Source organism: Eurypyga helias, unplaced genomic scaffold (genome assembly GCF_000690775.1).
Source record: "Eurypyga helias isolate BGI_N326 unplaced genomic scaffold, ASM69077v1 scaffold44508, whole genome shotgun sequence".
Classification (NCBI taxonomy): domain Eukaryota; kingdom Metazoa; phylum Chordata; class Aves; order Eurypygiformes; family Eurypygidae; genus Eurypyga; species Eurypyga helias.
In genome coordinates, this window is record NW_010269646.1 from 304 (window position 1) to 16,175 (window position 15,872).

At 39.1% G+C, this 15,872-nt stretch overlaps 1 protein-coding gene across 1 annotated transcript in view; it reads left to right on the plus strand.

Moving 5' to 3' along the window:
* Nucleotides 1-10,553, plus strand: part of TMEM175 (transmembrane protein 175) — a 10,812-nt gene extending 259 nt beyond the window's left edge. The window contains exons 2-9 of the mRNA XM_010158166.1: nt 925-1,022; nt 3,034-3,085; nt 4,360-4,395; nt 5,617-5,700; nt 6,347-6,511; nt 7,774-7,852; nt 9,127-9,268; nt 9,773-10,553. Coding sequence (XP_010156468.1) covers nt 979-1,022; nt 3,034-3,085; nt 4,360-4,395; nt 5,617-5,700; nt 6,347-6,511; nt 7,774-7,852; nt 9,127-9,268; nt 9,773-10,436 — 1,266 coding nt within the window. The 5' untranslated portion in view covers nt 925-978 and the 3' untranslated portion in view covers nt 10,437-10,553. The remainder of the gene's footprint in view (nt 1-924; nt 1,023-3,033; nt 3,086-4,359; nt 4,396-5,616; nt 5,701-6,346; nt 6,512-7,773; nt 7,853-9,126; nt 9,269-9,772) is intronic.
* The last annotated feature ends 5,319 nt before the right edge of the window (nt 10,554-15,872 follow it).

Consider the following 15,872-nt stretch of genomic DNA (forward strand, 5'->3'; position numbering starts at 1 on the left):
GCGGAAGTTGTGATATAAAGCCTGAACAAGCTGTATATCACAGATTTTATCCAGTTACTTCTGTATGAAGAATTAATAGCCCATCTGACAAAATACCTTTCAGAAAGCATCTGTTCTTTTTGGTAATACATCATCAGTTAGAGAAGCCACTTATCTAGTGCAAGCTGGATGCTGGTTTTAAAATCAGGTTAATAATAAATATCCTCAGAATAGGCAAAGGTCGAAAAAGAAGACTACAGAAAATAAACTAGTCCTAGACCTGAAAGAAACAGGAATGGTAGGAAACATAAATTAATTATATAAGAAAGCTTACTTTTTTTTTATTTTAATGACACTTTTTTTTTTTTTACCTGCTCTTAAAACCAGACCTAGATACACATATTTTGTTTCATTTAGTTGAAACTCAAGCATGATCCATAACACAGAAAATATGCTGCATGAGTCAGTTTAAGCCATTGTGGTGATACATGCAATATATGCAGTGGTTAAGCCCTGTCCTTCCTTGTTGTTAACGGTCATCATATGAAAACCTATGTGATACTTCTACGCCATAGATCAGTGCCAAGAAAATAAAAGAGGTGTTTTGTGACCAGCCTCCTCTGAAATCCCTTATCACAGTAAGAGTGATGAGAGAGTGCAGAAATGAATCATAAGGTGAACAGAGCATTGGGAAGCCCTTTTACAGACTGAGATTGTTGGTACATCATATGCCACTGACTGCGTATTTCAGCATACTTGCAAGTGTCTAATAAACTAGTTCCTCTGCATGGTAGTAAAAAGATTGTTGGAAGAGTGTTGCATTCGTGGCAGGCATTTTCAAAAAATCTGTTACATGACTGCATGTACTTCCTCATTTGCAGATACTGCTAATAATTTCACAATGTAACATTTAACTTTGTCTCTGGATGTCCCTTTCTGTTTCAGAAACTAGGTGAAAGTGTTCAGCAACTTCTTCTAGCAAAAATTGCAGTCTACTTGATGACTTTCTTAATAGTCACAGTGGCATGGGCAGCTCATGTCAGGTAGGAACAGTGTTTTACTCCAGAGTTAAAGTAAAACTTATTTAAAAGGACAGGAGGTAACCAAGTGTTTGATAAATTTCTATCTTGCTGATACATTTCTGAATTGTCTTTTGTTGTAAAGAACAAAAATGCAAAAAAATCATTGTAAAGAAATGTTACCCTAACAAGTGAATAACTGTACTTTTACACCACTGAGGGATACAGAGAAAAGCAAGCATTATGTATCTTTTATGTTAGAGTTACGCTTCATTTTACTTCATATTCTAGATGAAAATAAACTTCTAATTATGCTGAGAAAGCATGACTTTGGAACTTGTGTGCTATACAAATAGAGGAAGTGATATAGTACAGCTGGCCTAATACTTGTCTCCCTCAGTCCTCAGCAGTGCTGCTCACAAAATCAGTTGTGATGTTGCAGATGCTGCATTTGATTGAGCTGTGGACACAGCCACCACCCCCTGTGATGGTAGTTAAGAAGAAATTGACATGCAGGCATCACTGGAGTCAGGACAGTTTTTGTTTGAGTTTTGAAATGTACAAATATTACTGTATTATTTCCTTAAGTGGGTTGACTGTATTCTAGTAGAGGTGTGTAACCTTAGTTCAATAGTTGAAGCTGATACTTCACATCAGTGTTTTTATCACATTGCTTTTCTTTGCTTGCATAGGTAAATGCTGAGGCGTAGTCTTTAAATAGTTCAGGGTTTTGAGGTTTTGAAGAGGGTGATTGGTTCTGTTGATTCTAAGTGACAGTGGTTCAGGAACTGCATTAACAAGATGTGGGGCAGTTCCGGAGAGAAGCTTATTTTTGTTGCATAACAATCATTGTGCTAATCTAGGCCTTAAATTAAGCCTTAATTTTAAGCCTTAAAAACCTGAAAATACTCTGGGCCTAACAGCATGAACTTGCCTCTGTTCTCCCAAGCAAAACTCAGAGAAAATCAGAATAATAGCTCTTTACAATGTCATATGAGACAAAGAAAAATCGGAGATTCTGGGTGGACTCAGAACATCTGGATCTGGTCTGGAAGATCTCTGCAGTACTTCTGCAGGGCTCAGATCCCTACATAACATTCCTTTTTCTGACAGGCTAAAAATCAGTCTAGTGCCTCTATTTTTATTTTGGCATCAGAGTATCAAACGGACTTGTTTGTGTTTGTGTGTGAGCAGTGACCAACGCTTGCTGGTCAAAATTTGCCTTGTTCATGCTTCAGAAGCATTTGCATGAGCAGTGAGTACAGACTGTCGGTCTCTGGTTAGTTCTGGGCCTTGCCTGGCTTCAAGTAAACAGGTGATCAACTGACAGCTAATGGTGGCTGTCCTGTGGTTCCCAGGCCTTGGGCAGCTCTCTAGCAGTTTGCTGGCTCTTCTGTCCCAGAGGTGGCAAAAGATAGAGCTGTTATGGAACAAAACTGCTGTGGGACAAAGCAAACTAGTAGTCTGCCCTTTGCCTTGGCTGCATTTCATCCTGCAGTGAAGTGACAAGTCCTCCAGAGACTGTCATCAACTTCTGCTCCTGAATCACGCCCATGTCCTCCTTTTTCCAAGGGAAGGTTACCTATTTGTAGGTCAGCGCCTGTTAGGTTTTAGGTATGTGACTCGATGGGCCAGAACTAACATCTGGATCACTTCTTCACAGATTAATTGGCTGTTAACAACAGTGAAATTTACTTCAAAGTAAATATATCATTTTAGGTGTAGAAGAAGGATAGAGGGAGGTGGGAAGGGGAAGCCAGTTTGCTACATCATATGCCACTTGTCCTTCTAATAGCAATGAGGTTCTTAATACCTGCTCTATGATTGACTTGACCATATCATGCTTTTCAAATTTTTCTAACAAATTACTTCTGTGTTTGAGCTAATGAGTTTTGGTAGCATCTGCACTACTTGTATCCATTCTGGAGCAAAGAAAATCAGGTTCCCCTATAATATCATGAATGTACAATTTGTACACAGTGTTGCCGTAATGGGGGAGCTGGCTTATTCATGCTGTCTTGCCTTGTCTTGACAGGTTGTTTCAGGTGATAGAGCTTATAGATGATGTCCTCGCTCTTCTAAATCTGGTGAGTATTGTCAGACATGCTGGATGTTTACACTAGCATGTACAGGTCACTTTTAAGTCTGTATGTATATATCCAAAAGTTTCTAATTTAAGTAGCATAACTCTCCCAAGTTTCCAAGTTAGGAAGATCAAAGAGCATGAATTCCTCCTTGCCAACAGGGCTGATTGATAACTAATTTGCTTTTAACTTCCACCAGAAGAGGCTTTGCAATGGATTAGTCTGAAGTTCATTTGAGAAAAACGAAGAGGCACCTATAGCAAAAGCTTATGGCTCTGTTCACCTGTATCCAGCTGAAGTATCTGTCCTCCAATCTTAAGAAAATTAAATTCTATGCCTTTTTTTGCAAAAAAACGTAGTGGTAGGTTTGATTACAGTTACGTTTTCAGTCATTTCTCTGTTTACATTGCTTAGAAATTAATTCTGGAGCTTATTTGAATCAGAGGATTATATGAACTTTCAAAAACTACCACTGAGAGACCCATCTCTGAGTTGGTGTTTTGAGTTTTACACTTGCCTAAATCCTGTATCTTACAAATTCTTTGTTTGAATATGTTTTTTAACAAGCCACCCTGTAATATCTTGCTTATTAATAGTTGTAATGGCATGCTGCAATGGTGAACATATTCTTGCTTTCAGCTAGAGCTTTGTATTTTGCCATATGGTTTAAAATTCTGTTCTCTGACTCTGTGCAACCATGTAGTTAATTTAATTTTGTTCATAAAAACAGATTTTAAACTCCATGAGATAACACTACAGGGAATTATGTTAGAGGACTAGCTTAAGGCATGTAATTCTGATCTAATGTAGCTTCCAAAGCAATGAGTTTTGTTGTGTTTGAGGTGGTTTTGGTTTGTTTGTTTGTTTGTTTGTTTTTTAATTTGGCTTTTTTATATATATTAAATACTTATGATCTGAGATTCATATTTCTGTCAAATCAGAAACACCTCTTTAGGGGGTGTGGTACTACTGGCATTGCTACTTTAGAAAGAACTCTGTTAAGAGCCACAGCAAAACTTTTACTTGTAGTATTGGTAACAAAACTGTAGTGTTTTCTAAAATAAGCCTGTATAGTTTGGAGAGCAAATATGGAAGATGTGTACAGAACTGGCCATTTGTTACAGTCAAAGCGCAGCAACTTCAGAAATGCGCGGTTGTCTCATTATGCCGCACAAGCATTTGATCTCTATGTTGCATTCTCTGGACACATCTTTAATGAGGGAATCGTTTGCTTTGTAAATTACCTAGTGTTTCAATGCAATCTTTTTCTTTTTTAGGCTTGTATGATGATCATAACTTTCTTGCCATACACAGTAAGTACTTGTCTAAAATTTAGCATTTGTTTAAATTACAGGGTTTTTATTTATTTGGAAAGACTTTACCAAAGTCTTCAGAAATCCAGGGAAGTGTTATTATGGTATAAACCCTGAATCCATAGTAATTGTTAAGCCTTGCCTTTTTAAAATTCATAAGGACAAGTTATAACCTTCAATTATTGCGTGTTATAGACCTGGCAGAAAAGGGATATTCTAGAAGAAAAAGTATAATAATGGAAAGTCATAGTTTCCCATGATTTCTTTTTTTAAAAAAGCAGCCATATTGAAAAATGTCAGAGTTGCCTGATGAATGTTTTGCATTTTGTAATGGAAGTAAAGCTGTGTTTCAAACTCCTCTTTAGATGACAAAACATTTTCCTTTCGTAATCTACACAGAGTTTTTGGTATCACTTTTAGCTTATTCAGCAAGGTTGATTCTCATAGCCAGTCATTTATTTTTTTAAATCTGAAAATTTGATGTTCTGTATGATTTCTGGTCAAATGACCTTTAGATCTGGCAAGAACATTTGCAACTGAACACCATATTAGCAGAACAAAACAGTCACTTGAAACGCATCTTGACTTTCGTTATATGTGTAGAACAGATGTATATGACAGCATCTGTTTCCCTGTAGATATAACTGTGTTATATATTAGTCTGCAGAGAATAAGGCTGTGGTAAGTAAAATGATGTTTGTCAGCAAAAGCACATACTTCTTACTTTGCCTTGAAGCTGAAAAAATTTTTGGAAATTTGTCAACTTTATTCTAATATTACTCCCTGCTTTTTTTTTCCCCCAATGAAGCTGCACAAATTAATACAACAAGGGGCCATGAAGGTAGAGAAATGAAAAGATTCAAAATAGTATCCTAATAACACAAATTTTCACAGCTCTGAACATTTTGTCCACTGAAAACACTATTATACTTCATGCTGAGCTACAGGGCAGTCTGTGGTTATTATGGAGACGTGGTGTCAGAGAAGGTTACGGTTTTGCGATATCATCATGAGAGTAAAACCATCTCTCCAGATGGCTTGGGTTGGGATGTCTGCATGTATTTGTGACTAGAAATTGCATTTAGTGGAGTTACGTTGAAATGCAAAGTATTATTTACGTTTTTGAATTTCAGGATTGAATGAAGAGTGCTTCTGTTTCTGTGCTGTTATTCCAATATTGCTTCTTAATAAAATATTTGATTTAGTTGCATTTTTTTTTAGTTTTCCTTAATGGCCTCCTTTCCAGAAGTACCTTTTGGCATTTTCCTGTTCAGTGTCTGTGCTGTTGTCATTGGCCTTATACAGGTATTGGAGCTATATGTTTATGTTTCACTTTTAAATAGATTTGAGTGGAATTAAAATGTTGTTTCTTAACTATGGGTATGAATTGCTAAATGTCTTTTTTGTTTGTATAGCGATTCTTTTTCAAGTTTGTGCCTGTTGCAATATTTGTATATAAGATGAAAGTTGCATTGCCACTGTCCTGTGAAGCTGAATTGTGGAACTAAATCGGCTGATCTCAAAGTCCACAGAATATTAATTCCTTTCCCACTCTTTAAAAATGCCTTAGGGAAATAGCAATGCACTTCTCCCGCTGAGATTTTTACTGAGCCATGCAGCGATGGCTGAGTGAACACAGGCTTCCCACCTCAGTCCAATGGCACTGGCTTTCTCCTGGTGCGGTGCCTTGTCACTTTCTGTTCCTTATTGTGGAGGTCTTAATTTGTCTTCATATAACATCCATGGTCATGACAAGCTCTGCAGAGGAGACTAAAATGTTGACATGCAGTGTATTGTGAAATTTCAGAGTTTCTAAGACCAACCCTCCATGTGAAAGTGAATAATAAGGTGGAAAGTGTTTTGGAATTTGTTCATTTATCGTTTTACAGTTTGAGATTTGAAATGTTGCGTATACTTGTGTGTGATAACTTCAGTAATGCTCTTCTTGCAGGCTGTGATAGTAGCGTATGGATTCTATCACCCACATTTACTGAATCAACAGATACAGGTGTCTGAAAATCAGAATTTCTATAAACGTCATATCTTAAAGATCATCCTAAGAGGACCAGCTTTATGCTTTTTAGCAGCCATCTTTTCTTTTTTCTTTATTCCTTTGGTAAGTTCTCCCAGTTAACCAAAAACTTTGCTGCAGCAGTTTATATTAGTTGTATTTAGTCCAGTGTGTTAAAATAACGATGTCGATGTTAAACATGCAGACTTTCTCAGTTGCCAGTTGTGGCAACTGTGGTGTTGTAATCGTGGCTGCTTTTTTGCACTGAAGGTTCACACGTACTAATCTGTAATTTGATGCATAAGTTTGGATAGTTTTAAAATAATATTCTGCTACAATATTTGCTTTACTTGCTCTGCCTGTTTCTTTTTAAAGCTTCTCTTAATTAGAAGGTCTTCTAAACTGTCATTTAGCAGCTTGCTCATCGTAAGCAGGTGAGAAAATGTGGAAGATCACATGAAATAAGCATCACATTGCACAGACCGAAGACAGTTAATGTAATTGCTGCACTAACTCAGGGTGTAAGAGCAAGTAGAATAAGCAGACCAGTTAGCCAACCTGCATCTCAAAACAAACGTTTTTGGCTCAGGCCTGCTCTTATGCAGCCTTTTTCTCTGCCGTCTTTATTACATGACAGTGAGGTATTAATAGCTTTTATCTTTCTCAGAACTCTTGCTTGGAACTGAAATCTAGTTTTTGAAAGTATCCTGAGGTTCCTTTCTGCAGTCTTGTGCTTTAGGATTTAACTGAATTTTGAGAAAGACTCCATGGGAATTAGCAGTGTTTAAATAATCGCAAAGTTTGGGGGGAAATCAGATTGATCTTATTAAAAGTGACAGTTATGTGTCCAAACATGAAAAGGCCTAATTTTAACTGAAAATACGTTTTCCTCTTACACTCTTGCTTCCCTCTTCTCTCTCACCTAGTTCACTAGTGTATTTTCTTCTAATACTAATAACAGTGAAATTAGTCTCCAAGTTGCTCTTGTGCTTAGATCTGTGCAAAGCCAGTGAACCACTTATGACCCACCAAGGTGTCTTTGGGACACAAGTAGTAGAATCATAGAATCTCTCAAGTTCCCATGAGGATCATGTGCAATAGTTCTCCAGCTTCCAAAGAAATCACTAATGCATTTTTGTTAGCAGAATCATTACCAGTACAAAATTAGCGATCAAAAAGCAGGTATTTAGGTTGCACTTGCAATATTCAGGATGTGCATGTGCATTTCAGGTTAAGTGTTTCACATGTTGTGAAGTCAAGATTTGTTTTTTACATTGTGATTATACCTAAAGATTGAGAGTAATATTTCATATTTAACTTGGAAGATGATTTATATTTTGATAACTAAACTGTTTTCCTCTCCATAGTCTTACATACTTCTTGGCCTCGTAATTGTTTTTCCACATCTCACTCGATTCTTTACATGGTGTAAAACCAAGATTGTTGGTGAGTAACAGTATTCATGGGAGTATGTTCAGATATGTTACTAAGTTGTCAACGTGTTGTCTAAACAGCCTGGACTGAAGTAATCTTAGTTCTACTTCCATTTTCAGTCTTGGAACATAGTGATTTTTATAGTGCTTCCAGTTTCTCCCTCACTCCCTGGTATTCCTTAATTTGTGACTAGGTTTTTGTAAAGGAACAACACATTTAAAGATAATCTCCGAGTGCAAAACCTCTCAGGTTTGTCCTGAATATGCATCTGCAGGCACACACACACACAAGTACATGAATGATGGCTGCAGGCTCTCTATCCCTTTTCCCTCCTAAAAAGACAGGATGTAGATTGAAGAATATAGGAAGCAAGGTCTATGCCTGTATCACTTTCTTCCCAGCAATACTCTATGGTCCCACATTTTCAAACCGGCAAGCAGAACCCCTATAAATCAAACTTTTTTCAGGGTAATTAACTGTTCAGGGTGTTACATCCCATTAATCTAACTGCTGTGGTCTAAAGTTGTGCCTTCACATATGGCTTAAGTCAGCCTAAATCTGTGAATGCTTCCCTCACGCTCCTTGCTTATGTTCTGTGTGCGTCACAAACAATTGCATAACCACACCAACAGCCAGAGCCGCTCTTAAACTCTGCTGAGAGGAAGGTTGCCAGTGCCAAAATAAAGGAGAAGGTGGTCCTGTGCAAGTTACCCAAAAAATGGCATGTCCCTCTTTGAGAACAAAGTAAACTGACCACAGTAACATGGAGCAGATCATGCCTTTGGAATTGGCACGCCCAAGATGAGTCAGAAGAATAACACCTATATGCCGCTGCTGTTCAGCCTGCTAAAAGTCCGTCTGTGTACACTGCAAATGGGAACATACTTTTGACTCACCCGTGTGGCAGCAGTAATAGACAGGGAGGCCGAAATGCTCTGAAATGGCTAAAGCCAGACTCTCGGGGCCAGGGAATAAGGTACAAATATTGCCTGTGCCTACTGTGACAAGGGGCACTGTAGTTTGCAGTCAGGTCATGTCTGTGTAGTCTCACCCCATCAGATGTCTGACTACTTTATTGACTGAGTTGTGATTACATTTGCTTTTCACTCAGTTCCTCTCCATACTTCTTCTGGAAGCTGTAAGCTTTTTCTTTGTCCAGTCTGTACTCTGGAAGTGGTGCAGGAGTCACAGCTAGTTACAGTGGAGGTCACAGTAGGTTAACTAACTTGTTTTGTACTAGACACTGACTCTATCTTTCATTAGTAAACATCTGGGTTTGTTTCCAGGTCACAGAGATGAAGAGGAGGAACACCATAGCTTAGAAACCTTCACTTTTTACCTCAGTGAGCCTCTAAGTAAGGAACGGGTAGAAGCATTCAGTGATGGAGTCTACGCTATTGTAGCAACCTTGCTCATTTTGGATATATGGTAAGGCTTTGTGTTGTTAAATACAACTTTTGTCTTTATGTAATATTTGAGGAAATAAAATCAACCAAACATGGCCTTTGACTTCTAAAACCTGCAGTGCTTACTTTAAGTATGATTTTCTGGAAAGATACACAACACAAACAAAACATATTTCTAATGCCCAAATTTCAGCAGTCTGTTTAAGGAGGGGAAAGGAATCCCAAAGAACAAAGCTTCCTTTGTGCTTAGTCATGTTTTCTGATAAGAGGCTTCTATCAGCAAAAGCCGTTAGTCACTGTGGCAACTTTATTACATTAATCTAAGTGAATGCCAACTTACTTTCAGATCTCATTTATTTGCAGAACTGTTATTTGAAATTGTTTGAAAAAGTTACAAATTAGAGAACTACACAGGGGATGCTGCTTGTTCCCTGCTTGCACAGAGCAAAGCAACATCATTGAGTGTTGCTCCAGGTGTGTTTTTGTAACAGTAATACACAAGGTAAAGTAAGTTTTCTCCCTACAGTGAAGACAACGTCCCTGATCCCACGGAAGTTAAGGAGAAGTTCCATGGCAGCCTTCTTGAAGCTTTAAGTGAATATGGGCCAAACTACCTTGCCTACTTTGGCTCATTTGTAACGATTGGTCTCCTGTGGTTTGTCCACCACTCACTTTTCCTTTATGTAACAAAAGCTACACGATTAATGGGACTGCTGAACATACTTTCACTGGCTTTCATTGGTGGGCTTCCACTAGCTTACCAGCTGACCAGCGAATTTGCAAAGAGGTCTCACAATGAAATAGAAGCCATTCAGGTCAGCTGTGTTATCACTTTCTTTGCCAGCATATTTCAGTTTGCAATATGGACTACAGCCCTCCTCCATGAAAGGGAAACTTTGCATCCTTTTGCTAGATACGGTGGCAAGGAGCATGCCTTCATGTTTGCCAAGCTGGCTCTCTACCCTTGTGTAAGCCTTGGGGCCTTCTTTCTAACATGCTTGTTAAGTGAATTTAGCACAGCAATTTTCCATCTTATGCAGATTGTAATCCCATTTGCTTTTCTTGCCTTGCGCATTTTCGTTAGAATTGCTTTAACGGTCATAAAGTCCATGATGTCTCTCTCCAGGCGGAAGGTTGTACTGTTAGAAGAAGAGGAGGCATGTTTGTCTCCTACTGAAACACTGTCCTAAACTTCTGTGCAGTGCATGTAAAGTTACAACATTAACTTCAGTTCTGCTAATTCACATTACCTTCATGTGTCGAATGTATTGGTCTAAACTGGCCGTAACTGGGGCATATTTAATTTTTAGCTGGTCGTGCTTCAGACCCTTTCTCCAAAAGCTGTAATTGAAAAAAAATGGGTAAATAGGGGATATAAACAAAAGCATGTTCCCCTTCCTTTAGAGTTACCCTTTCGGAAAAAAGTGCTCTTTGACATGTAACTGCAGTGATGAACTGTTAAGAAGTGCACAAACAGATGCCCAGCAACATGCACTTTTTTCCTGACATACGGCAGTCGTTATGGAAGACAAACACAGCTACAGAAGCTGGCTGTGCTACTGTAAGATAGGGAATGAGGCTTAGAAGACATGGAGACCTCTGGATTTCTGGATGGTGCATCACAGCCCAGTGTTTGTGCGTACAGGTTGCAGGTCTCCTTTTTTTTTTCTGTGTGTGTTGGTTTTGTTTGTTTGGTCAGTTTTGTTGGTGTTCTTTTTTTAATGATTACAATGTTTCTTCCACATAGTCACAAACTTGTGATAGCATTTTGAAAACTACTTGTGTTTGAGTGGCTCTGAGCACGAGTTTGGATGGGAGTTGCAATTGTGACTCATGTGCAGTCTTCCAGGCTACAGGAACACGAGTTACTAAGGCGTATCTGTTCTTTTACAAAAGGATGTATTTAACAAATGATGATTCATGTGGCTGTGTATCCAAGGTTTGAACTAACTTAAATTATGTCCCAGGGAAGAGATGCAAAGAGCTGTGGGACTAGAGGTAAATTTATTTTCAGTTCTGAACCAGCTGCTCATCTGAAATGAAAAGTTTGGATTACTCAGGCTTTTTGTCTGCTTTAATACCTGCTGAAAGGGACGTCCTTCTCTTATTCTGGAGGCATTATGCCATATTCAGAGAGAGTATGAACCTTTCCTGCCACATATAAGAGCTCCCCATCAGGTAAGGCCGTTGAGTTTTTGGCTAAGTAGAGGCTAACTAAGGGACCCCACAGATCTCTGAGTCTCAGCAATACAGAAGAAACTAACCCTATTCCAGTCCATGGCATGTTGAGCTTTTTTACATTTATGTGCAGTTTGATAAGCTTCGTGCTTACCAAATGTTGCACTGCAGAGAGCTATACAGAAGGAGCAGGCAGAGTCATCTAGCCTCTGGCAGTCCTGGAAGCCTTTACATTTCTTTTTGGCAGAGGCATTAGTTTGTATCTTGAACTGTCTTAGTGCCTGGTAACTTCAATGCCATATTTAAAGGAGTTTCAGGGATTTTTTTTTCGTATTAAAAGAAAAAAAGATTAAAAATACTGTGGCAAAGTATGCCTGCAGTAATTGTTATTCAGGTGTCTCGTTTCAGTTGAGATCAGTCTTGAAAGCACTTGCGTGTTTGTTTTGAAGCACCTTGGTACCGATACGTCATTGTTAGTATTACGTAATTCTTGTGGGAGAGTACGTTCAGATGTTCGAGGGGTTTTATACCTGGTTGAGGTTAAATGACTTCCAGTAGGATTCTGCATTGTGTTGTGTATCGCAGGGTTTTTCTGATATGTAATAAAAGCACTTTTGGTTCTATATGGTTTTGTTTCTAATGTGCAGTGCGCACATAATAAGAAGTGAATATGTGTATTTGTAATAAATTTCATTCAGTGAATAAACAAAGCTTCTAGCACTTTTTTTCTGCTCTGTAGGTGCAAGTTAAATCTGATGTCTACAATTAAAATTATGTTGGACGTATTTTTGACTTTTTTGTCCTTCAAACTCGTCAAGGTCCCTTCCAATCCCAGCCATTCTGTGACTTTGTGAGAAACACACAAAAGCTTTTAATGTGATATAAAGAAATGTAGATTCTACTTCTGTTGGTACCTGAAGAAAATGAGACCTGAAACTTGATCAGACCAAGGAGTTTAATTCCAGGGTTTACAGGGATGCTTTGAAGAGCAGTGAATTGCAATGTATCAATACTTCAAGGGACTATATTGGCTAACTAATGGAGTTTACATTTCTTTTATACCCCACTTGCAAGTAAGTAAGTTGTTCTGTAGAAAGAAATTTCTTTTTTCTCGTCAAGATACCATTCAAACCAGATTCGGCAATACCTCGGAACCTAAACTTGAGGGAAGACTTGACCTGAGGTTTTGTATAAAGAGAGTTGGTTTGGGACCATTCTGATAGTTTTGGTAAGTTCTGGAGAAACAAACTGCACTTCAGAACAATGCATTAATTTGAATTGTGTGATTCTAAAGTAGAAAGAACATTCCCAAATCTCACTGTAGCTAGCTGTGCTTTACAGAATTACTAATGACCACAGGTTTTTGTCTAGAAATATCAAAGTGAAACACAATGATTATAATAATCCCAGAATCACAGACTTCCAACCACAGAGGTTGGAAGGGAACTCTGGAGACTGCCTAGCCCAACCCTCCTGTTTAAAACAGACTTGACTAGAGGTGGTTGCTAAGGACTGTGTGCAGTCAGACTTACAGCATTTGGACAGATGGAGACATCACAACCACTCAACAGGTCAACTTCTTTGAATGTCAGGTAGCCCTTAGAAGTTAAAAAAGGGGTTCTTATTCTATTTTCCTATGTAAAATATATTCTATTCCCTACCTAAGAGGAAATTCCAGTGTTTCAGTTTGTGTCCATTGCTTCTCATCCTGCCATTGGGTACCACTGAGAAGAGTCTGGCTCTGTCTTTGCCCCTCCCCATCAGGTATTCATAAACACTGATGAGATTCCCCCAATCCTTCCCTTGCAGGCTGCCTAGCTCTCTCTGTCTCTCCTTGTATGAGAGGTGCTCCAGTCCCTGCATCATCTCCATGGCCCTTTGATGGATTCAGCTTAGAATGTCCACCTCTCTCCTGTACTGGGGAGGGGAGAGCTGGACTATGGCACGCTGGATACACTCTCACCTGTCACCTCCCTCAACCTGCCAGTGGCACTTTTCTTCAGTCCAGGTGGCTGTTGGCCACCTTTGCCAGTGTAATAGTTTTAATTAAACAAGATCTCCTGAAAGTGAGGAAATAAACTTGCAGTAAAACATTTCAGTAAAGCTTCCCTGGTAATGACATTGAAATTTTTTGCCTGTGGTGCTGGCACTGCCAGTCAGGAGCAACTGCCTCCTAAACTGAACAGGTCAGGTTGGACAAAGTGTGGTTATGCATGGGAGGGTGTTTGCGAAGTCCATTGTCTCTCAGTTCACAAGTATGATTCTGTAGTGATGGCTGGTTTGTTTGTTTGTAACGGTTGGCCTTGTTAATGGATTCATGTTCAAGATAAATCTATTAAAGACATTAAATATGGTAACAGCCACTTGCGGCATTGTCACCTCTGCCTTCCATAATAGTGCTAGCTGAAAAATTCTGTCAAAGGCTGCTAGAGGATGCAGTTTCAGCTTGGAGCCTTCAGAACAACGATGAGCATACACAGCTTAGATTACTTCAAAAGAGTAATGGTTACTGCTGGAGTTCTTTGCAGAGAAAGGATTTGTGTGTAATCACTATAAATGGTTTACAACTTTTTTTCCATTTGAAAAGGACTGAGTTAGTGAAAATAATTTTCTTAGAGCTTACCAGGAAGCCATTTCTTACAACTCAAACTTCCATATTAGTTTGGAGCAGACATCATCAAGGCTATTGTTTGGCATATGACAAACCAAGAGCAGCTCTTGCAATTGGATTTTTCAGTAAAATAAAGTCAGTGATCAGGAACTTTGGACTGGCTCAGTTGGATTTTTCAGTGTGAGGCTACTTGACAGTAGTGTGCAAAGATTAAATTCACTGTAGGATCTTGGCTTGAGGCCTTCAGCTTGGTAAACTGTGGGACCACTCTGGACAGTGTCAGGTAACTGTGACCTACTTGTTTGATACTATTGAATGGGACACAAAGATAAATGTACTGAGAATAAACCAGATGTCTTTTAATGCCTATAGTTTGAAATTAATTGCTCAAAATCATTAAAAAATGGGACATTTTGTTGCTTTGAATAGATCAAGCTCAATCGGTAACTCAATAAAGAACTTTTGCAGTGCAAAATCTCAAAAAATGAGTTAGTGCTAATTTGTAAAGGCCCTGGCTAAAGAGCAGAATCTGCTCCTTCTGCAGAAACTGTTACTCCTTTTGCAGAATTGATTTCTTTAAAAGGACATAAACCATGCATATTTTTTCTCACCCTTGAGAGTTTGGAACTTTAACATATGGGACTTTCTTCCTTATTTCAAAGTACTTTGTATTTAGCACCCAAATCTATGTGAGTGACAAAAGCAAGTTGTCACTGAATTTGTTGGTCTGGGTTATCAGGCGTTTCAAGCTGTGGCATACAGAAAAAGGGTAAGTCAGATGGCTAATTAAAGTTAGCTGTATTTCAAAATAAGTGATGCAATAATTCAAGACCATCATGGTTTGCAACTTTTTTTCTGACTAATGTATGATCTCATTTGAGTTGTTTGCTTTTAAATCTGGTATGCTAGCATCTGGAGATATACCAGACTGGGTCCTAGTTCTGCAAGTGCCAGTCTCCAAGTCAGCGCCCGTTCTCTTCACAGAGCAGCAGAGACTCTGACTTACACTACTGCTGCTTTGTGTAACAGTCGACTGAAATCATGCCACAGTCAGGTATTTAAGGATTGTAAAACTCTCATCTGGACGTGCATCCGACAAAACCGACTGAATCTTTGTGCCACTTGTAACTTTGCTGGTTTGTTACTGCTTTGGCATTCAGCTTTGTGGTGAAATTACTACAGCGTTAACAACCTATACTGGTGTTTGGAGCGGAAATGATACCCATCCAGCAGTGGCCTCTCATTTGTAATGCTGCAAGTGTCTCTCAGAGTTCTTGCTACTAAAAGTGAACTTAAAAAAATCAGTAGGTTACACACACTCTATCCGTAAAAGCACTTTTGGGCTTACTGCTATGGGATATACAACAGTAATTTAAAAAAACTTCATGACACTACACATGAATGGAATACTGGGAATCTTCCTACAGGCTCCCTAAAAACTCTTCAGACCCCTGTTAGTGAATGAATTTCGATTACCTGTGGCTTGATCAGCAGAAAATAGTCAGCTTCCAGGGAGTTTAATAACCACACCCTTACGGTTTCACCGCACGTTTTAAGCAAGGATCTGAAATCGACGGCACTGATAAGCCATCAGCTAAGATTCAGATTCCTTCCCCTTACGAGAAAACATGAAACAATCCCGACTTTAGCTGCCCGGCACGTAACGCGGTTTCGTTCACGTTTGAGAAGCAAACGCTGAGGCACACCCCGGAGTCTCTGCTGACGTGTCCTCTGCCCTGCGGAGCCAAGACGCCAAACCCCGTTAGGCGGGTTCTCTAGGACCGGCGCCCGCAGAGAGCAGCGCGCCCGCAGGGCCCAGGGGTCGGCGAGTACACAC